The sequence below is a fragment of the Calliphora vicina genome, chromosome X (genome assembly GCF_958450345.1).
Source record: "Calliphora vicina chromosome X, idCalVici1.1, whole genome shotgun sequence".
NCBI lineage: Eukaryota > Metazoa > Arthropoda > Insecta > Diptera > Calliphoridae > Calliphora > Calliphora vicina.
Genome location: NC_088785.1, coordinates 3,592,753 through 3,616,437, shown reverse-complemented (window position 1 = coordinate 3,616,437; position 23,685 = coordinate 3,592,753). Strand labels below are relative to the sequence as shown.

The 23,685-nt window shown below is 32.9% G+C and overlaps 2 protein-coding genes across 2 annotated transcripts; both read right to left on the bottom strand.

Moving 5' to 3' along the window:
- Positions 1-4,147: 4,147 nt before the first annotated feature.
- LOC135962795 (uncharacterized) lies at positions 4,148-21,822 on the bottom strand. The gene is made up of 3 exons (XM_065514688.1): positions 21,749-21,822; positions 20,477-21,646; positions 4,148-4,229 (listed from the first exon to the last, which is right to left on the bottom strand). The coding sequence occupies exons 1-3, from the start codon at positions 21,820-21,822 to the stop codon at positions 4,148-4,150; spliced, it is 1,326 nt and encodes a 441-aa protein (XP_065370760.1).
- On the bottom strand, positions 20,631-23,155 carry LOC135962794 (uncharacterized). Its single transcript, XM_065514687.1, has 2 exons — positions 21,711-23,155; positions 20,631-21,646 (listed from the first exon to the last, which is right to left on the bottom strand). The coding sequence occupies exon 1, from the start codon at positions 23,153-23,155 to the stop codon at positions 21,866-21,868; it is 1,290 nt and encodes a 429-aa protein (XP_065370759.1). The 3' UTR covers positions 20,631-21,646; positions 21,711-21,865.
- Between the last annotated feature and the right edge of the window lie 530 nt (positions 23,156-23,685).

Sequence of the window (23,685 nt, the reverse complement as noted above, 5' to 3'; positions counted from 1 at the left end):
ATTATATTAGCAACACTATTTCTGTTTTGTAGTTGACAAAAATAGAAATTAGCCTAATTCGGCTACATCGGCATGAGTAGTCGTGTGGCCGTGTAGCTGTGCTGTCGTTAAAATAATCGTCTCCATATAAACGTGTGCATTTTATTTTTGACAGATTGAAGTTGGTAGCCTGCTGTCTTGAATGTGTTTAATGCATATAAGTGCAAAATAAAAAAAAACAAAACAAAAAAGAGTAAAGAAAAATCATAACATTAAATATATTTATTGTGATTTATGTTTTAAATAAATATATTGTTAAAAACAACAAAAATATAAACTAATAGAGGTTATGTCACATGCAATTACATATGTACGTTTGAACGTAGAAATTATGAATCGTATGTATAACGTGAATTTTGACATACACATGGAATTCCATATGTATGGAATATATGTCCCAATACACAAGCAATACATGCCGGCTGACCCCCCTATTAGAGACACTAAACTGACAATTGACTTCTCGCTAGGTTACATGGCATGTAGTTAACCCTCTAACCCGCAAACTTTAAAAAGCTAAAAAAAGTTGTCGAATAATTTTTTTTATGGTAATTATGAACAACCATTAGAATCTAATTAGCAAATTAAGTATAGGAGCCAGGTGCAAAAAGGTGAAGAGTGCCTCAGGGCATTGTTGCCTGTTTAGGTGTAAAAACCAATAATTATGATACGATTTTATTGAAAAATTAATGAAAAAGAGCAAATAATAAATATTTCGATTAGATCGGGCGACTAAAAGTTAATAAAACTTTGATTTAAAAAAAAATGGCACACAAAATTGCACGTGCTAAAATTATGACATCACTCACAAAACAGATGAGAGAACAACAAGTAAGAGTGCTATATTCGGCTATGCCGAATCTTATATACCCTTCACCTTTGTTGTGGATGCATTATTATTTTTTATTAATTATTATATATGTATGTACATTACCCACTTTCAGCGTACAGCATCCTAAATTTATCAAGAACACAAAAAACAACAACAACGCCAAACGAAACAAAACACCAAAAGAAAAAACAAAATACGCAAGGCAATGAAACCAACACACATCCAAACATACGTTTAATTGTATAAAAAACAACAACAACGCCAAAAGAAACAAAACACAAATGAAAAACAAAATACGCAAAGCATGCACATCCAAACATACGATTTGTTGCTTTTTGTCAAAAAAACCAACACACAACTAAACAAAAGTTTAGTTGTATAAAAAACAACAACAACGCCAAAAGAAACAAAACACAAAAAAAACAAAATACGCAAAGCTTGCACATCCAAACATACGTTTTGTTGCTTTTTTGTCAAAGCATGCAATACATTGTGTTTTTTGATGAAATTTTCAGAGGTTGTCTCGGATTTTTGCTCATATCTCCGTTATTTATGGACGGATTTTGCTGATTTTAAATAGTAAAATTCTCGAAAGTATGTATATATATGTAATTACTTTTTGAGATGATTTGTGTTTTGTAAAGCATGCCTTGATGCACTCTTGCGGGTTAGAGGGTTAACCCTTTAATGCATATTGTTGCCAATTGTCTACATTCCAGTTCCACTTAATTTTAGACATAAGCTTATACTAATTCAGATTCTCCTTCACCAAAATCAAATGGAGTACGAGTTTCAGCTAAATAAATTCTAAATCAAACTAAAGCTAAATGAAATATAATAAATAAAAATCCACTAAATATTTGATACTTTACAGAAAAAATAAAAGTCAAAATCCTTAAATGTAGGGTTAAACAGAAAGAAAATAAACTGTATGAGAATTATATCAACACAATTTATATAAAACCAGTTTGTACGAATTACTCACAAAAAAAGTACAGTATAAAATAAACGTTTGAAGTACCTACACTTTAGATTACTTAAAGATACTTAAGTGACAATTGTCTTTATTCTAGATTACGTGGGATGTAAAATGTAACTAATTGACTGCTCTGTGTTCCCAGCAGATACGAAATGGCTAATCACTTGGCTAACTCCAATTGATATATTTTGGGTCATTTGACACGTGTGAGCACTTTGTAGTGAAGAGAGATGTCAATTGGTTAATTTATATATCACAGGTAATCTAGCGTAAAGACAATTGTGACTCAAGTGTCTCTAAGTAATCTTTTCGTAAGTGAAAGATTACAAAAGGGTAAAATAACTAGTCATGTAGCTAGTTATGTAATGAAAAGTAAAATCACTAGTTCGGGACAGTCTCCTAGAAATGATAGGAAGTGAAGAGACACACGCATGTTCAAAGTATTTTTGAATTTGTTTCGTCTTCCAAAAACTATTTGTTTGGCGTTTGTATACAAACATACATTTTTTAAGTGTACTTTTAATATTTCGTTATTCACAAATCTATTTAAAAATGTTATAGTCAAAAACAAAAGTTGTTTCTTTTTAAAAACAACGCCCAATATAATTTCATCAGTGGACTTTCGGCGGATATATAATTGCGGGTAGGCTTTCTGTCTTCTTCTTTGCGGAATACTCAGGAAAATCTTCACTGGATTCTATATGCATTAGTCGTACATAACATATCCTTGAGCTTCCGGAATGCTAGATCTTGTGCTTCACTCTATTGGAATGGTTGCGACTTCTTGGTCAGCTCATGTAATCTTGCGGATACACTGGTGAAATTCGGGACAAATCATCTGTACTACAAATGCCATGAAATCTATGCAAATCGTGGAGATTTCTCTGAAGTGACCAGTCCTTTACAGCAATTATCTTAACTTCATCTGTTGATATTCCTTCTGCTGTTACGCGATGTCCCATATATCTAACTTCTTTCTGGAACAATGCACACTTCTTTACACTGAGTTTGAGTCCAGCCGCTGATAATCGTTTAAGGACTTCTTCAAGGTTTTCAGGTGTTCCCATGACAATTATGTCATCTAGGTACACCAAGCATGTCTTCCCGTGGAGTCCGTTCAATACATGTTCCATTAAACACTCGAATGTTTCGGAAGTATTGCAGAGTCCAAAGGGCACTGCAATGCTACGCAGTTTTCTCTTTATTTTTTTCTGTAATCTCTACTTGCCAATATCCATATTGCAAGTCTAACGTGGAGAACAATTTTGTTCCAGCTAGATTGTCCAGAGTATGGTGTATTCTTTGTAGTGGATAGCTTTCTTTCTTGGCGGCGTCATTCTGCTTACTGTAATCGACGCCGTATCTAGTGCTGCCATCTTGTTTCTTAACTAAGACCAAGGTCTAGAAGATGGTTTGATTACTCCATTTCGTTTACCAGCTCCTTCACTTCACTACTTTTAGCTAGAGGAAAACCGCTGGGTGCCTGATTTATTGGTCGCGCAATTGACGTTCTTCAAAGTGGCTGACTTGCATTTCAAGGTTATCAACTCTGCTGTTTCCTGAAGTTTTTCGTTTGTGGATTTATAAGTTTTTTGAACTTCAGCTAACAGCTTCTCGATGTTTACTTTAGAAGTTTCCTGAACTTCAACAAGAAGTTTTCGCTGTTGGCTATCATGAACTTTAGTTAAAAATTTCTTGTTGTTGATTCTAGAAGTTTCTTGAACTTCAGTTTTAACCACAACAAGTTGTTTCGAATTTTCGTTCATTTTCTCCATTATGGCGACAAACATTGTAAGTCCATGTTAAGTCCTCGAATTCTTAATGGTGTATAGAATTGATATATCCAAAGTACGGAAAACAAGTGATTGGATGTGGTTAGACCAGGAGAGGTTATTATTAAATACCAGTCCAAGATTTTTATTGAATTATTTGATTGAACAATCGCAATTTTTATATAATTTTCAATGTTGGACTTCAATGTTTTTTTTTAATTAGCAGACATTTTGATTTTTGTGACCCAGGAATGTATCTTATCCAGATCCTTTGATGATTTTATAAACATCTTCATGGATTGAGTTGACCGTACTACTGAGATAAATCTGCACATCATCAGCGTACATGAGGATTTTGCAGTATGATATTTAGTTGCTGAGGTAAATATTAGCGTATAATGAGAAGAGAAGTGATCCTTGTGGCACGCCTCGTTTCAGTGGTTTGGAGTATACATATTTAGGAAAGCTGATTTGGCGCGATCCATTCGATATGAAGAAAGATGTTTTGTGGATGTTATTGAAATGTTAAAAAGGTGCTTCAGTTTGATGCAGAATAAAGGATAGTTGATCGTCATACAATAAATTGTAATTTAAATTACGAAAATTTCTGTAGGAAAAATTATATGATAAAAACATAAGATTATGCTCTGAAGAGCATGAGCAAAATTTCGTCATACAGCAAGATTCTTGAGATATCACACACATAAATGAATGTGGTAACCAGCGTTGCCACTCATAAAATATTTTTCCTACCAAATTTCTAATTAAAAACTACCAAAGCCTACCAAATTTAAAATATTTGAGAAATGCTATATGAATTCGTTTCAAAATTAATAGTTAACTTAAAATTATATTATTGCTGCTATAAAATTATCCAGAGGAAGAATGATATTGAAGCAGAGTTTAACACATATTATTAGAAAATAAAAGTTTTGAGAGCCCTTTGGCATTTTTTGAACTCAACACTACTAAATAAATACACATTTACCTGACTAAACTAAATATTTTAGAAAATGCTATCTTCATATTTTGCAAATATGTAGTTTTATTATTTTGGCTTAACATAAGTAGTTTTTGTTATTAATTTAATTATTTTGTTCTTAAAAATACTTATGTATTCAGAAATATCGTAGCCTACCAAAATACGACAAATATCGGAACAAACCAACCAAACTACCAAAAGTCAATTTGTTAACTTCAAACTACCAATTTTGGTCCAATTGGACCAAAGCGGCAACGCTGGTGGTAACGTTGACGGGTGTAATTCCAATATGTAGTTCCCATTTAATCTTTGTCGTGTTGTGTCTCAGAGAGAATATTTGAGTTAAAATCTCCCCAAATAAGCAGCGTTAGATTCTCAAGATTGGATATAATATTTGTGAAATCCGTATATCGGTACGGTCTATGAACAACAAGCAATTTAGCTTCGGAACAAGAAATTTCCATCAGAATAAATTCTATTTTAACTTTCTCATTATTTTTGTCGATTATTCTGCAGGATATATTATTTCTCAAGTACACAGCAACGAAAACAGCGCTTTCAAGGATTATATCTGACATAATTATCGTAAATAATCAAGTTTCAGAAACACATAATACTTCGACCCAAGAATTTTCGAAAATAAAGCCAAATTCATCAATCTTGTCCATTAAGCTTTGTGCATTCTGCTTGGCCAAAATTCTGACCATATTAAAAGTAACATCATAATTATTGTGTTGAATTAAGATTATAGGTCAAATTACAATAATCCAAACTTAATTAATATTAATGATGAACTTAATTAAATTAAACATTTTGTTGTTTGGGTAATATTTTGTATATGATTCTACCATTTGTATATGATTCTAAAAATTGGTTTTCTTGTTCGTCAGTTGTTAGAATTTGAAATATTAAAAATTCTTTTAACATATTAAATCTAATAAAGAAATTCAAAGTCTATTGGGATACCAAATCACTTACAGCCCAATTATGAATAAACAAGTAAGAGAGCTATATTCGGCTGTGCCGAATCTTAAATACCCTTCACCAAATTATACTTTAAAATAAAAATTTTAAATATTTTTAGATAAACACAAATACAATTTTATTTTTCCAATTTTTTGGAATTTTTTTTTCGAAATTGTTTTATAATTTGTTTTTTTAAATTTAGTGAAAGAAAAAAAATTGGGTTAAAAAATATTTTTTCGATTTTTGACCCATTGTAGGTCCAACTTACTATGGTCTGATATACGTCGTTGCAAAGGTCTTTGAAATATCTATCATTAGATATCCATAATACAGATATATGTAGGTCAAAATCTTTCTGTAGAAAATCTTGAGTATAACAATATTTTCTGTAGAAAATCTTGAGTATAACAATATTTTCTGTAGAAAATCTTGAGTATAACAATATTTTCTGTAGAAAATCTTGAGTATAACAATATTTTCTGTAGAAAATCTTTAGTATAACAATATTTTCTATAGAAAATCTTGTGTAGAACAATATTTTCTATAGAAAATCTTGTGTAGAACAATATTTTCTATAGAAAATCTTGTGTAGAACAATATTTTCTATAGAAAATCTTGTGTAGAACAATATTTTCTATAGAAAATCTTGTGTAGAACAATATTTTCTATAGAAAATCTTGTGTAGAACAATATTTTCTATAGAAAATCTTGTGTAGAACAATATTTTCTATAGAAAATCTTGTGTAGAACAATATTTTCTATAGAAAATCTTGTGTAGAACAATATTTTCTATAGAAAATCTTGTGTAGAACAATATTTTCTATAGAAAATCTTGTGTAGAACAATATTTTCTATAGAAAATCTTGTGTAGAACAATATTTTCTATAGAAAATCTTGTGTAGAACAATATTTTCTATAGAAAATCTTGTGTAGAACAATATTTTCTATAAAAAATCTTGTGTAGAACAATATTTTCTATAGAAAATCTTGTGTAGAACAATATTTTCTATAGAAAATCTTGTGTAGAACAATATTTTCTATAGAAAATCTTGTGTAGAACAATATTTTCTATAGAAAATCTTGTGTAGAACAATATTTTCTATAGAAAATCTTGTGTAGAACAATATTTTCTATAGAAAATCTTGTGTAGAACAATATTTTCTATAGAAAATCTTGTGTAGAACAATATTTTCTATAGAAAATCTTGTGTAGAACAATATTTTCTATAGAAAATATTTTCTGTAGAAAATCTTGAGTATAACAATATTTTCTATAGAAAATCTTGTGTATGACGATATTTTCTATAGAAAATCTTGTGTAGAACAATATTTTCTATAGAAAATATTTTCTGTAGAAAATCTTGAGTATAACAATATTTTCTATAGAAAATCTAGTGTATGACGATATTTTCTATAGAAAATCTTGTGTAGAACAATATTTTTTATAGAAAATCTTGTGTAGAACAATATTTTCAATAGAAAATCTTGTGTAGAACAATATTTTCTATAGAAAATCTTGTTTAGAACAATATTTTCTGTAGAAAATCTTGTTTAGAACAATATTTTTTGTAGAAAATCTTGAGTATAACGATATTTTCTGTAGAAAATCTTTAGTATAGCAATATTTTCTATAGAAAATCTTGTGTATGACGATATTTTCTATAGAAAATCTTGTGTAGAACAACATTTTCTATAGAAAATCTTGTGTTGAACAATATTTTCTATAGAAAATCTTGTGTTGAACAATATTTTCTATAGAAAATCTTGTGTAGAACAATATTTTGTATAGAAAATCTTGTGTAGAACAATATTTTCTATAGAAAATATTTTCTATAGAAAATCTTGAGTATAACAATATTTTCTATAGAAAATCTTGAGTATAACAATATTTTCTATAGAAAATCTTGAGTATAACAATATTTTCTATAGAAAATCTTGTGTATGACGACATTTTCTATAGAAAATCTTGTGTAGATCAACATTTTCTATAGAAAATCTTGTGTAGATCAACATTTTCTATAGAAAATCTTGTGTAGAACAATATTTTCTATAGAAAATCTTGTGTAGAACAATATTTTCTATAGAAAATCTTGTGTAGAACAATATTTTCTATAGAAAATCTTGTGTAGAACAATATTTTCTATAGAAAATCTTGTGTAGAACAATATTTTCTATAGAAAATCTTGTGTAGAACAATATTTTCTATAGAAAATCTTGTGTAGAACAATATTTTTTATAAACAATCTTGTGTATAACAATATTTGCTGTAGAAAATCTTAAGTATAACTATATTTACATTTTTCTATAGAAAATAAAATAATTTTCTATAGAAAATCTTGTCTATAACTATATTTTTTGGACATGTTGTGTATAACATGTTGTGTATTTGCTATAGAAAATCGTATGAAAAACAGCATTTTCTTTAAAAATCTTGTCTATTATAAATCATTTTCTATAGAAAATCTCGTATTCAACAGCACTTTCTATAGACAATTTTGTGATAACAGACGACTGTTTACAGCATAAAGCTACAGTAATATTAAAATTTTAAGTACTCTGGTGATGAAGAAAGTAATTTTTTAATACTATTTTAATACGGAACAAAAATATAATTTTCCATCCCTGTATATAAGATTAAAAGTAAATCTTAAAATAGGAGAACACATATGGAACCGTAACAGCAAATCCAATATAGAATCGTTTACATAATCTGTTGAAATTTCATAAAATTTTATAGAAATTGCAAACGGAATGACAAACTTACATATACATATGTATATAGCCTTGCCACTTATGATGAAGGGTATTAAAAGAATTAAACACAACAATCGAACAAAAAGCTTTTTCTGAAATGTTTGTTATTTACTTTCATGTTTAAAAACGGCTAAAAAATAGAATAACAATATGGGAGTCAAGGCGAATTGTTTAGACAAGTGAACTGTCAATTCACTTGTGATTGTTGTGGCGAAAAATACAACAAACCCAAAAGCAAAAACAACAACAGGCAACTTTGACAGTTCGACTATCTTTTAACAAAAACAAAGTACCTGTTGTTTTTGTACATGTTGTAGTTCTGTCGTCACCTTCTATAGATTCGCCTTGCTGGGAGTGGTGCGTTGCTCAATTATTTGTTGACAATAGCAACATACAACAGCAAAAATGAAATAAGCGCAAAAGCAACGTGCTCAAACAACGTGGTTGTTGTTTTTGTACAATATGTGTTCTGTGCAGTGTTACCATTTGTCAAGTTTTCCCTTTTTAGCAAGGTTTTTGAGACGCAAAAAGTTTTATTTTAAAAAAAAAAAGTTTTTTGGAAAATTGATATCAATAAGTTGAACCGATGATTTCAAAATGATAGTCCCCAAATTCATTCACTAAATGGGGAGATTGATTTGAATATATTGAAAGTGTCTCCAGCACTAAATTCACATAAATTATCTCAGTTTGATTACATATATGTACGTATTGGGTTTTGTAATTTTAGTATGTACTTAGAAATAAAAAGTTTTCTTCAAAAAATATATAGCAACACTGGTTCTGTGTACGCGTGAGAGAGTTGCTCTTTTGAGAACACATTATAAAAAGCTCTCTCTCAAGGCGAATTTATATACCAGGTGGTGTTGATAATGTTGTTTTGATGTTTGAGCTGTCAATTATCCTATGTTTGTTGCGGCGAATGCTACAACAAACGTAAAAGTAACAAAAACAACAGGCAAACTTTGACAGCTTAAACCACATAAACAAAAACAAATTGCAAGTGGTTTTTGTAAATGTTGTACTTGTTGTAGAATCGACACCACCTGGTATATAAATTCGCATTGCTGAAGATTGACAAAAAAACACATACATACATACATACATACAAATAAAGCTTTGTTTGTTATTATACATATATTTGCATGACATCATTGAAAACAATAACAAATTACATTGTGTTTTGGTTTTATGGTTATATCTCAGCCCAGGTCCAACTTACTATGGTCTTATATACGTCGATGCAAAGGTCTTTGAAATATCTATCATTAGATATCCGTATTGTCTATATTAATGACTTAGTAATCCAGATATAGGTCAAAAATAGGTAAAAAAATCGAGGTTGTCCTGGTTTTTTCCTTATATCTCAGCCATTTGTGGACCGATTTTCTCGATTTTAAATAGCAACCGAGCCGGAAGAATTCCGGAGATATTGATATATGAATCATGTATGTATGTTATTTGGGGGCTTCGGAAAGTTGATTTCAACACACAGACGGACAGACGGACAGACGGACATGGCTATATCGATTCCGCTATCTATAACGATCCAGAATATATATACTTTATGGGGTCGCAAATGAAAAATGTGGAAATTACAAACGGAATGACAAACTTATATATACCCTTGCCACTCATGGTGAAGGGTATAAAAATTCCCAGGGAGTTTGTTCCACGGGAGTTTTGAATAGAAAAAATGGGAAAAGGGAAAAAACTCCCGAGGAATTTTTATTCATAATTGGGTTGTTAGTTCACTGTTTACCAATGCCTCACGGATAAAGAAATTCCGGTTGTCTTTTAATTTTATTATTGGTTCTGTTCCTTTTAGGCGTTTATATCTGAAGAAACATTTTAATCAAAAAATGCTAATGCGAAAGATTCTCTTAACAAATATAATTGATGTTTTATATAATTCGAGAGAAAGGAAAGAATTGGCGCATATATGGTCAACTGTCGCTTTAATTAAATTCAGGTCTTGCGGTGCTTCTATTGAATTTTTCAAATCAAATCTTTCAAAAATCAAATTTTTACCATAAATAAATCTCAAATATATATTGACGACATGGTAAATGCAAGTGCATGCTCCACAACGTATACTGTATAACTTGATATGGTATCAAATCGCATACTTTGTATTCTATATACGATATTCCATTTAATATTCCATATTCTATCTACGATATTCCATTTAAATCATATACTGCTACAGCTATATTTGCACCACAGTATTACTATATGAGACAATCTAATTTCGAAGATTATCTCATATACAAAAGAAACACAATTTATTTACAACCCAAAGTGCAATTAAGGGTTTCGAATTTTGTGGTGTCATTATAAATACTAGACTTCATGTTATATTTTTCTTAAGTTTCATCAAAATCGGCCCAAAAATATGTAATATAATTAGAAATTCCAAATATTGAAAAATTTTACATTTGACCTTCACGATTTAAAGTTTAACGATTGCCAATTTTAGTAAAACTTTCAGAATATATTTAGAATTATCTCAACTACAATATTCTGAATCGGTTTTACTTAAAATTCATAACAGTAAGGAAATAGAGCTCATTCGCCAAAAAATGGCCAAATTATAGGTTTTTCTCGAAAATTTCAAAATTTAAACCGCATGTACGGAAAAACTATAAGAGATATTTTCATAATTTTTTCATATTTCATATATTCTCAATAAATCCCAATGAGATGATCAGAAAATTCTGAAATTTGTATAACAAAATTTGAAAATGGAGTTTTGAAACTGCCGTTAAAATTTTTTTATTTTTTGGTCATATCTGCGAATAGGTTAACGGTATCCTACGAAGACAAAAACTCATATACAAGTAAATAATAATGGATATATTTTTTAGTAAAAATGAGCTTTTATTTTAATTTGTATTAAAATATGTTAATTTTGTTCCTACATTTCTTGTTCTAGTAGCCTGAGACACGTTAATGGCCTGGGGAATTTTTAATAACTTTAACATGTTTTAACCAATTTCTGTTTTTTATGTCTCATTAGATTGACAATTACGTACAAAAGTTAATTTTTAATGGCAAAATTTATACAAAAACTGAAAAAAATGCATTTTTCTCCCGTGTAAATTAGGGTGGCCCTTAATAAACGAAAGTTGGATTTTGGCCATTCTCACCACCCAGTTTGGTGAACATTAGTAAAAAAATCATCCTGAAGTTTTGAGATGAGCCCTCTAAAGTTTTGAGATGCATTTACAAGGGGAAAAAATTCATTTTTTTCAGTTTTTGTAAAAATTTTGCAATTAAAAAATGACTTTTCATTTCTATAAGAATAGAAATGTGTACGCAATTGCCGTTCTAATGAGACATTAAAAACAGAAATTGGTCAAAAAATGTTAAAGTTATTAAAAATTCGCCAGGCCATTAACGTGTCTCAGGCAACTAGAACAAGAAAGTTAGCAACAAAATTAAGATATTTTGATAAATATTAAAATAAAAGCTTATTTTTACTTAAAATATGTCCATATTTACTTGTATATGAGTTTTTGTCTTCGTAGGATACCGTTAACCTATTCTTAGGTATGAACAAAAAAATTAAATTTTTTTAACGGCAGTTTCAAAACTCCATTTTCAAATTTCTAAAAATTTTGTTAAACAAATTTCAGAATTTTTTGATCATCTTATTGGGATTTATTAAGAATATAATAGGGAATAAAAAGGTGAAAAAATTATGAAAATATCTCTTATAGTTTTTCCGTACCTGCGATTTAAATTTTGAAATTTTCGAGAAAAACCAATTATTTGGCAATTTTTTGGCGAATGAGCTCTATTTCCTTACTCCTATGAATTTTAATCAAAACTTATTCAGAATATTATAGTCCAGATAATTCTAAATTTACTCTGAAACTTTTACTAAAATCGGAAAACGTTAACCCTTAAATCATGTAGGTCAAAGGTCAAATTTTTCAATATTTGGAATTTCTCTTGGAAAGATTTCGAAATTTTCGAAATGTTGTATTTTTTTGGGCCGATTTTGATGAAATTTAACAAAAATAAAACTAGTATTTACAAAAACAGCAGAAAAATTAAAATTGTTAATTATATAGCACTTGGGGTTAAAATAACCCCAAACTTCTAAAACCATAAAAAAAATTATGATTTAAAAAGTTTGGGGTCATTTTAGCCCCAAGTGCCATTAAGCGTTAATTTCCATTCTTGTGCTGTTATTATAAACCCTAGAGTTTATGTTATATTTTTTTAAGTTTCATCAAAATCGGCCCAAAAGTATATAATATTTCGCTTTGGGTCACATGTTCTAAAATCCCAAAGCAGTGATCAGAAAATGGAAATCCCTGAAGGAAATGTGGACCCTTGGGTAAAATTGTAAAACATACCATTTTCGAGATTTTTTACACTTTGTAATTTGGAATGACAAATTTTCATTGAGTTTTGTTAATAAATAAAGATTTTATTACATATTACATATTTATTGAGTTTCTAAAACTAAAATCTGTATCAACTTTTTAAAGGATTGCAAATACATATTATGGACAATTTGATCCATATTTATTCCGAACAATTCTCTTTTTGTTTAGATATGTTAATTTTGAGTCTTACAAAAAAATGTCTAGTCAATATGTCAATTAGATTCAAAAATATTTAATTTAATGAATAATCGTTATTTCGTTATTTCAAATAGCCAAAAAAACAAGAAATATCAATGCAACTATAGCAAAGCAAACAAAGAAATGTAAATTGCTGCTAGAGAAAATGTGTGTGTGCTACTATAGCACGAACATATATTTTGATTATTGTACTGCAATAACTAGTTGACAACTGGTTGTATCTGCTACTAGGAATTACAAATTAACATTTAAATTTGTATAGTAATATATGAATAGTAACAGCAATCTATATTAGCAGTGTTATACAAAATTATAATAGTAACTATATTTTTAGTATGCAGATTGATAAAAATGTATATTTACTGCAATTGGCGGGTAATACAGTAGCAACTGTAAACCCTGGTTGGATCCATTTTCACAGTACAATCAACATTTTGATGATTTCTAAAGGCAAGTCGCATGATTTAGGCTTTAAAGATTATGGCGATAAACAATTATTAATTCCAGGATATTAGAATTAATATATTCATCGTTTTCTCAAAAGAACAATTAAGGATCCGCAGAGCAGAACAAAAGGTACTTATTCGCATTTTTTGACAAATTGGTTTTTTGGTATCAAAATTTTAATTTTTTCCTTTTCTTTCTTCCCTATTCTCTTTTCTTTTTCATATTAAAATGTTTCCATTTTTGGGAGGGGAGGTTGGTTGGTGAAATTTCCTTATTTCTTCGTGATCAGCTGTTTGTTTTGTTTGTAAGAATGACAACACTAACCCCCATATGCATAAACAATTTTTAAATTTATCAAAGGTTTATAAAACAAAATTTCCATACAATATTTTGATTTATAAACCTTTTATAAATTTAAAAATTGTTTATGCATAAATGTTTAAGATGCTAACATTAACATTGAAAGCTCTAGAATACTGGTTTTAACCGTTATGATCATTGTAGAGATAGAGCTTTCAAGAAACGTCTAGATGGCAATGCAGTATACATATATAAATCAGTCTAATTTGTAGCAACGTTAAGTAAAGAAAAATTAACTGCATTAAATTGTGCAATATAAGTTGTACATTATAAAGTGTGAGTATTAAAATAGAGTGTAAATTTAAATAAATTAAGAGTTGCAACAATTTTATTAAACAACTGAATGGCTTTTATTTGCAAGCAAAAGGAAATAAACCATCGTTTTTAAAAGGTAAAAACGTAACAATAGTCAAAATCATGATATAGCAAACCGTAATAGTTACTGTTTATTTTAACAAAGTAGTAAATGTTAATTATTATTATGAATAATCTCGAAATTTCAAAAATATTTACTGCAATTTTGGAGAATAACTTTAATATTACAATACAAAAGTGATTTCTTATGTACGCCTATAAGTAGGCAATATCACTACTTACATGTTTAATTACTATGTATAAAATACATAAATACATAAAAATATAGATAGTTTTAGTAACCCAAAGCAAACACAAAATGCAACCATCCACCCACCACCTTCTTGAAGATGAAAAGGAAAACATATTTTAGTCAGAAGCAATGTCTTTGGCGGCATCACTGATTAATAGATTTACACGAGTAATAAACATTAATTGCACAAAGAGCACATTGGTTTCATTGTTCAAATTAAATAAAGAGTAACAAACTGATACACAGCCTAAGCCACAGATATAGACAGACAGACACACATACATACATATTGCACACGTGCTTGTACAAACATTAAATGCGAGTATTATTCTTATTATTGCCCAGAAGGAGTGTGATGGGAGGGAATAAGTATCTACGTTTTAGATTGAACTAAACTTACTTTATCAAACAATGAAATCCCATTGTTAGTCAAGTATGGCACAAGTACTCGTATCTACTAACTTCACATTAAAAACCTACAATTATAAACATTAGGAATTATAATTGTCATGGTTTAATTTGCGTTAATGGATACCATCGTGGTTTTTTACATTAGAAGTGTTCGATTTTTTAATATTATAATCTCTTTTTATCTTCTATATATATAAAAATAAAATGGTCCATGTATGTAATAGCATCACGTGAGAACGGCTAGAGCGATTTGGCTGGAAATTTTTAGGAGATGGTTTGTAAAGAAAAAAAATTCAAAAATTTTTGTTTTAGTCCAGTAAACTTTAATAAAAAAGCTCCCTAAAGTATGCAGTACAAATTTTGATATTTTATTTGCAAACAAATAAGAACTGGCAGGTGTTTTTGGGTTGGAGAAATTTGAAGAAATAACATTAGTAAATGCTACCGGGCGAAGCCGTGGCGGTCAACTAGTTTTATATAACTTCCATACTTTGGCCAAGAGTTGCATTACCGTGTAATGAGTTAAAATGCTAAATTGTATCAATTCACTACTTTCACAATAGAATTTTAACTAATAATTTTAACATGGTCACCATGTTGGAGGCAACTTCTTAGCATATGGGCAATTCCATATCATCGTACGTGACATTTGTACGCCTATAGAGTGGAATAGATTTTGCAAAAATAAGAGTATCTGAAAATAATTTGGTCTTTATGTTCCATTCAGAGGGTACTTTATTTTAAAATAATAAAAAGTTCTTTCGAAATATTGTTGTCCAAAATAATGAGCAAAACATTTTGAGGTACATGTAGAAATATGCAAAAAATATTCAAATCGTGAGAGGCGTTATGTTATCTTTTAATTTCTTACACCAAACGAAATATTTTTCCTTTATTTAAATATTTAAATAAAAACAATCTTTGGAGGATTTTATAATAAATAAAATTTAATATCGTACGTGAAATACCGTACGTGACAGATTTTTCTCTTATAATAAAACAATATATATTCTGTAAATATACATATGTATGTATACAAAAACTAAAAAAATTAATAGAAAATATACATTCGGTTTCAATAAACAATTTGACAATAGAAAAAAATCAATCAGAGTCAAATTCATTTCATACTACAAGCGCAAATTTAGCCTAAAACATACCTAAAACATTAAAAAATTAAATATAATCAGTTTAAACTATTATTTTTGTCTTTAAAATGTTGTAATATGATCTAAATACTTTCACATACCAACATTTTATTATTTTCTTCTATTCAAAACATCTTGAAAAAAAGTTCAAAGGGTTTTGGATATTGTTGCATATTTTACTCATAACTGCATATTTTGGTAGCATATTAAAATTTGTTTCATTAATGGTCTTTCTTTATTTAATTTAAATATTTAAACTGTAATATTTCTTTTCCAAACGCACATGACTTTATTTATAATTATACCCTCTGAGTCGATTAAACGATGTCTGTCTGTCTATGTGGCTGGCTGTCTATGTAAACCTTGCGCGAAAAGTAAAGGTCGCAATTTTGAAGACATTTCGATCAAATTTTGGTTCGGTCCACCTAGCCCCATATAATTGTCGTCCCGAAATAGGATTTTATCGGACATAAATGTTTAATTTCTAATAGGTATCTACTAGGGATGCCAATCCCGATACCGAAAATAATTGGATTTGTGAAAAAATCCCAGGATAATACAGGCAGTATTTAGTAGTCGTTGAAAATAATATTATTAACACTTTCAATTCATTAAAAAATTCTGGCTGGGTATATACAAAAATGGAAAATTTTAAAAATTAATTTTTTAGTCTTTTTGCGTCTGGTATACAATTTGAAATAATTTTGAGGAAATTTGCAATTATAGTTCTCAAGGTATTTAGAAATAACTATTTAATTTTGATTCCTTCCATTTTTTTTCGTTAAAACTGATAAGAAATTTAATCATGTAAAGTTTGAAGACATTCACAATTATAATTCTTTAGATATTTGAAATTATTACTTTCTTTCTACGGCAGTTGCGACGTTCAATAATCCAATTCCGAACATTTTCAGTCAAACTATGCTAAATGATAAGAGTTGCCATTCCGACCAAGTTTAAAGAATATGTCAAATAACGTTTTCAAAATATTTTGAAATAACTATTTACTTTGTAAAGCAGGTGAATCACCCTTTGTTCTGATCCCAACCATTTTTGGTTAAACTGCATATAATGATAAGTAATTGATTCATATAAAGTTTGACGACTTTCACAATTATAGTATTCCAGATATTCGAAATAGCTATTTACTTTGTATGATAAGTGCCACGCCCATCCCGCTCATTTTTAGCGAAACTGCTTATAGTGATAAACTAATTGGTTCTTTAGATATTCGAATTTTACATTTAATGGGAGGTTCCATGCCCATTAATCTAATACTGCCCATTTTCAGCCAAACTATGTAACATGTTAAAGGTGCAAAATTATATTTCTCAAGATATTTACATATAACTATTTTCATTGTATGTGAGGTACCACAACCCCTGTTCTAATCCTTCACATTTTTGGTTACAGTTACAAACAAATAAACATACAGACAGACATACATACATACATTCTTTATAGATAGAAAATTTCAAGTCATATTTCCTTATTATGTTTAACTATGTATTTCATTAATATTTACGCAGAATAAATACATAATTATTACTGGATAAGGAAGAAGAATCTCACCAATGCAGACATGGGACATTCAAAGGTGAATATACAATTTAGTTTAGTTTATTACGACTTTACCACAAACCAAATTGTATTAGATTCTTTTACGGTTAATTAGTGAATGGCATACGAATACGAATATGTATATTGATATTGTTTATTAATTATTTTATGAAAATCCACATATAGATGTCTGTACGTGGTCAACAAACATAAGAGGGGATCTTTTAAACCCAGCAAACACATTCTGTGTTAATTACCACATTAATAATAAACCATTATTAATAATAAAATCAAAATCATAGAAAATATAAATAGAAAATGTTTTTAAAATCGGGAAAAGTTTACCTTTAAAAGTTAAAATTTTTAATATTCTGAATTTTTCATAATGAGATAAATTAAACCAAAAACCAGTAACGTTTTCGAATAAGCAAAGACAGAAAGAAAGAAGTAGCAATATTTTTTAGTGCCCAATGTTGCTTCAAGGGTTTATAATATAATATAATATAGTATTTGACCTGCATGTCACACTCGTAATTAATTTAGATGTGGAAAAAAGGGTAATTCGTTTTGAATTTTTGTCACACAGATGACCCAGTTTTTATGTTTGGGGTGAATTGACTTCTTGTTAGTAGATTCGAAAAAATCTATGAAGAAAAGGTTAGGTTAGGTTACGTGGGTTGCTCGCAAGTTAGCGAGTTCACTCGGAGGCCTTGCGGCCCATTGTGGTACCCTTAGAAGTACTATTCCCTTATGCTGAAAATGTCACACATAAAGTGAGAATAGTTTCCCTCCCTAGTTTCGTCTATTATGTGATTTCTGTGGTCCCTATGGGAACCAGCCGGTACTTCTAATAAACCCAATCATATTCACTAGTGACACATCCCTGAGACAGTCCAGATCATGGAAAAGAGCTCTACCAAGATGTAGTAGTCTATGCTCTTGTAAGGCTGGGCATTCACATAGAAGGTGCTGTACCGATTCCTCCTCCTCTTCATCTAAACAACTTCTACAATAGCCATAACGTGGGTAACCCATACGTTCCGACATATGTCCAATCATGCAGTGCCCAGTAATTATACCCGTGAGAAGTCTAATCGAATTCCTACTAAGAGACAAAAGAGTCTTAGTTCTATCCTCTGTCAGATTGGGCCAGAGCATTCTGGATATTCTACAAGTGATGATATTTGACCACCTGAGTTCCGTCTCGCTCAAAGCCCATTCATCTATCAATTTTGATACTGTCACCAAGGGAGTGTGAATATCCCTTTGCGCAAGAGATACGTCCAGGGACGACCCGTTGGTTGCGCACTCATCAGATACTTCATTTCCCCGGATGCCCGCATGTCCTGGAACCCATATCAACTCCACGTGATGTTGTGTCAGTTGTGCCAGTGATTTGATACAATTGAGAAGACATTTCGACCTAATCACGTTGGAGTTAAGAGCCTTGATTGATGCCAGGCTGTCCAAGTAGATATGTATGGTCGAATTTTCGAGATTCAGTTCCCGGATTCTTCTCGCGGCTGTATCAATAGCATAAATCTCTGCCTGGAAAACCGTGCAGGTATCGGGTAATCGAAGAGACATCAAAAGGTCCAGCTCATCTGAGAAGATTCCCGAGCCCGTGCCTCTTTCTGTCTTTGAACCATCAGTATAGATTGAGATCACGTCATCTCTTAGGACAGAGTTCGCGGCCCAATCATCCCTTGTCGGTATTCTGATCCTAAATGTCCTATCAAAATTCGGTGTGGGTATTATATAATCCGTTTCCCTCCCTATGATTGGCCTGCCTATCTTTTGTAGGATGGTGCCATGACCAATACGATCGTGCTTCAGTCCGCTCGACTGTTTGAGTCGTAGAGCAGACTTAGCAGAAATGCATTTGATATATATATCAAGGGGAGTTATATTTAGCATCGTCTCTAGACTGGCCTGAGGTGTGGAATTCATAGAGCCAGTAATTGCAAGACATGCTAATCTTTGTACCTTGTTTAGAATAGAGAGGTGAGTCTTAGTGTCCACCACTCTCCACCAAACAAGAGCCCCATAGGTCAAAATAGGTCTTATGACCGCGGTGTACATCCAGTGTACAATGTATGGTTTAAGACCCCATCTCTTCCCAAAGGTTTTCTTGCATATATAGAAGGCACATAATGCCTTCTTCATTCGACTCTCAGCATTACGTTTCCACGAGAGCTTAGAGTCCAAAATTACGCCAAGATATTTGGCTTCGCTTGAAAACTTCAGAAAAGTACCATCCAGTCGTGGAGGTTTAAATTCTGGAGTTTTATATCTCCTGGTGAAAAGAACCAGTTCGGTTTTGGCAGGGTTAACACCCAAACCGTTTTCCTTGGCCCATGATAGCAGAACGCTGAGCGCTGATTCCATGAGTTCACTTATTGTGGGAAGAAACTTCCCTTGAATAAGAAGCACAACGTCGTCAGCATATGCGACTACTTTGGTACCTATCCTACTGAGCCTGAAAAGGATTTTATTTACGACAAGATTCCACAGAAGTGGAGAGATGACCCCACCTTGTGGTGTGCCTCTTGTCACAACTTTCCTTGTCCTACCAATACCCATATTAGAGTTAATGGCCCTGCTCCTAAGCATATTTTCTGTCCAATTCCTTATCCGCTGATCAACACATAAGTCACCCAGTGCATCAACTATTGCGGATATGTTCACATTATTAAACGCACCCTCTATATCCAAGAAAGATGCCATAACATATTCCTTCTTGTCAAGTGTCCCCTCTATAGTTCCGACAACGTCATGCAAGGCTGTCTCCACCGACCTGCCTTTAAGGTATGCGTGCTGTGCCCTACAGAAATTATCAGGGGAGAGGATGTTCCTGACGTGGATATCGACCAATCTTTCCAGTGTTTTCAATAAAAACGATGACAGACTGATCGGTCTATAGTCCTTTGCGGTACTGTGGTTTACCTTTCCCGCTTTGGGGATAAATACCACTGTAACCTCTCTCCATTCTTTAGGGATGTATCCTGTTTCCAGGCTGTACCTAAATATCATTATAAGCCATGGCATGATGGTTGAAATCGATTTTTGGAGTAACGCTGGGAATATGCCATCTGGCCCTGGTGATTTATAGGGCTTAAAAGATGACACCGCCCACGAGATTTTCTCCACGCTAACAATGGATCTAACTAATTCACTTATGTGGATTTGAGAAGCTGCAAGATGCTCCGAAGCGGATACCTCATTTTCATCATCCCTGCAACCCGGAAAGTGTGTCTCCATTAGCAGTTCCAAAGTTTCGATACTACTTTCAGTAAAGTTACCATCCGGTTTCATCAGGAATCCAGGCGTACCAGGATCCTTGGATAGTACCTTTCGTAGACGCGATGCCTCCGTGGTATTCTCCAGTTCCCCACAGAAACGCTCCCAAGATTCCCTCTTTGCCCGTCTGGTTTCCCTCTTGAAAGTGTTGAAGCTTTGACGATAATCGTCCCAGCTTAACAAGTCTTGGTCCCTCTTCGCCTTATTAAAAAGTTTTCTACATTCCTTTCTTAGCTGCATTAGTCTAGGATTCCACCATGGTTGCCGGAATTTCCTAGGTCCCTGCCGCTCCCTACACGAAGCATAGTAGGCTTCCCTTAATGACCTGGATAGAAAATCCACCGAGTCGTCCAAGTCCCGTGTACCATTTAATCTATCCATTGCTGGATGTGGTATGGTGTCACTAAGATTACAGAATTTGACCCAGTCGGTTTTCCTAGGATTTCTAAAGGGTTTTTCCCTATCCAGTGTAAGCTGTATCGTAAACACTATCCTGTGGTGATCGGAGAATGAGCACTCGAGTGAAACTCTCCAATCAAGAATTCTAACTGAGTCAGTGTTCCCTACCAAAGTAATATCAATGACCTGCTCCCTGATCCTATTGAAGAACGTTGGTATATTACCCCTATTGCAAACACTTAGGTTAGTAGATAGAAGGTATTGAAGTAAACACTCACCCCTGTCATTTATATCCGAGCTCCCCCACAGAGTATGATGGGCATTAGCATCACATCCTATGATGAGATCATGGCCCCTTGTGTTACACCAGTCTACAAGTGTGCGTACGGCACGTGAGGGCGGATTAGCTTCGTCGTATGGTAGGTACGCAGATGATATGATTAGGGTTGGTAACCCTTGTCGCTCTAGTGCAACTACCGTTAAATCACCAGAACTGTAATTAGATAGAAGGAAAACCTTAATGTCTTTCCTGACCAAAATACAGCTCCTTACTTTACCTTCAGGGTTCGGAGAAAGGAGCACATAGTTTCGTGACCGGACGCCTCGAACTTTACTGGCTACAAGCCAGGGTTCTTGGATTAAGGCCACGTGGATAGCTTCCTTCTCCATGAAGCGCAGCAAATCGTCCGATGCTGCTTCGGAGTGGTGCAGATTAATCTGTACCACTCTCAGGCCGCTTGGGTTCATCATTGCGCTTCACCGCGGGCAAGATCAACCGGAGTTGGTTTAGCCCGTATTTGATGACGCCTTGCGAAGAACGCAGGAGTCGGAGGGATTCTGAACCAATTTTGATCCAGAGATCCTTGCCTTCTCCTTTGTCCCTAGAGCGCCCTCGTTCAATCGTCCAGTCCTCTGTACCAAGTTCCTTATTCTGACGCTTTATAAGTGTTAGCGTGGCTTCGTCCTCCAAAAGGGGAGGAGGGACCCACACTCTCACCGTCGTACGAAAAGGTACTTGATCCAGTGGGACGATTTCGATTCTTGCGTTGGGCCAGAGTTCGCCAACTCCTCGGATACAGTTACTGAGAAAGCCTAGGGCCTTCTCGTTACCGCACCCGATGATCTTGACACCCTTTAACCATTTGGCGCCATCGAATGCAGTGAAGGAATCATCCTCACTGCATGCGAGTTCGTCCACTAGTGCCCGCAAGATCTTCTCCTCCAGAAGCAGCCATCTGTCCGTAGTCATTTTCCCATCAGGTTGACTACGATCTATGATGGCTACTTGTAGCTCAGGTGCTGATGTTAAGCTAGTTGATGGTTTCAGCCGCTTACCCTCAGACACCTGCGTTTCACCTGACCTTTGCCGCTTAATACTAGGCCTGCTTGCTGTACCTTTGGAAGCCATCGCGGTTCCTCGAGTAGAGGAGATTGCGGACAGCACCTTGGGTGTTGTGCTAGCAGACTTCGTCGTGCCGCATTGGTCATCACCTCTCTTTGGCCCCGACGTGGCCCTCTTTGATGTAGATGGGCGTACGTCAAGATCCTCCGAAACGATGATCGTGTTCGGTCCAGTGCTGGCATGGGGCACATGTTTAGATGTGATCACCTGCCTGCTCTGGTTTGGTTCGGTCTTAGTCTTGGCTGGCCTTACCTCCACAACAGTAGTATTTAGCATGGCCTCATACTTCTGTATGTGGTAGGTATGTTTACGCCGCAAACGCTTTTCCCTGGTGGTCAAAGACGCGGGATCTCGCGAGTCCAACGTCCTGACATACCGGAGAGAGCGTTTGTAGCCCGCCAACCTTTTCCGTTCGTCCTGTTCTGAGTCCTGTTTCCTGTTTTTCTGTTCTGTGTCTCCCTTTGCAGGGTCATGGGCCTCCGGATGTACGTCTTCATTCGCTTTTAGCGGCTCGGAGGACACCATGAGTAAGTCCTCCTCATCAGTCTCATAAAGGTTTAACCCTTTCAGACCTGAGAGGTTGTCGTCGCTGTCGTCCATGGTCACTCTTTCCTGTCTAGTCAAAAAACTATTCGTTTTGTTTACCCCAGTAGCATCACCGACTACCAGACCCGGGGTATTCGTCTGATTCGTCGCAGAAAAAGAAACCGACAAAAAATTCCAGGTAAATTTCAAAAAAAAAATATTCATGTAACATTTTTCACTAGAATTTCAAATAGTCTTGCATTAGAAAATTTCGTAAAACTAGAAATTTTGACTGTTCGTGGGCTGGGAAAATACTTTGAGGATAAATAGGGAACACATCAAGGTTTCCAAAGTTGCTTTCCGTTTTCTGATCCCAGCTTTGGGATTTAAGAACATGTGACCCAAAGTTTAAATTTTGTTAGAAAAATAGTGCAAATTCCAAAAGGCGCGCCCGGGCGTAGGGGCGACATATTTGTATATTATTGGTAATTTAGTTGTCTACTAACAAACAAAATTGGAGACCGAATCCAAAAGTACAAAAGCAAAATTTGGCAAAATTTTAAAAGTTCAATTATGAAATGCCTATAAATCGGAAATTAAATCAG

Coding starts and splice junctions, on each gene's coding strand:
- LOC135962794 (XM_065514687.1), bottom strand. CDS start 23,155: ATGGACGACAGCGACGACAACCTCTCAGGTCTGAAAGGGTTAAACCTT.
- LOC135962795 (XM_065514688.1), bottom strand. CDS start 21,822: ATGGAGAAGGAAGCTATCCACGTGGCCTTAATCCAAGAACCCTGGCTT. Junction 21,647..21,748: donor AGTAAAGTTCGAGGCGTCCG/GTCACGAAACTA, acceptor ATCTAATTACAG/TTCTGGTGATTTAACGGTAG. Junction 4,230..20,476: donor TGGCTTATAATGATATTTAG/GTACAGCCTGGA, acceptor TTTTTCCTACAG/AAATTTTCGTAATTTAAATT.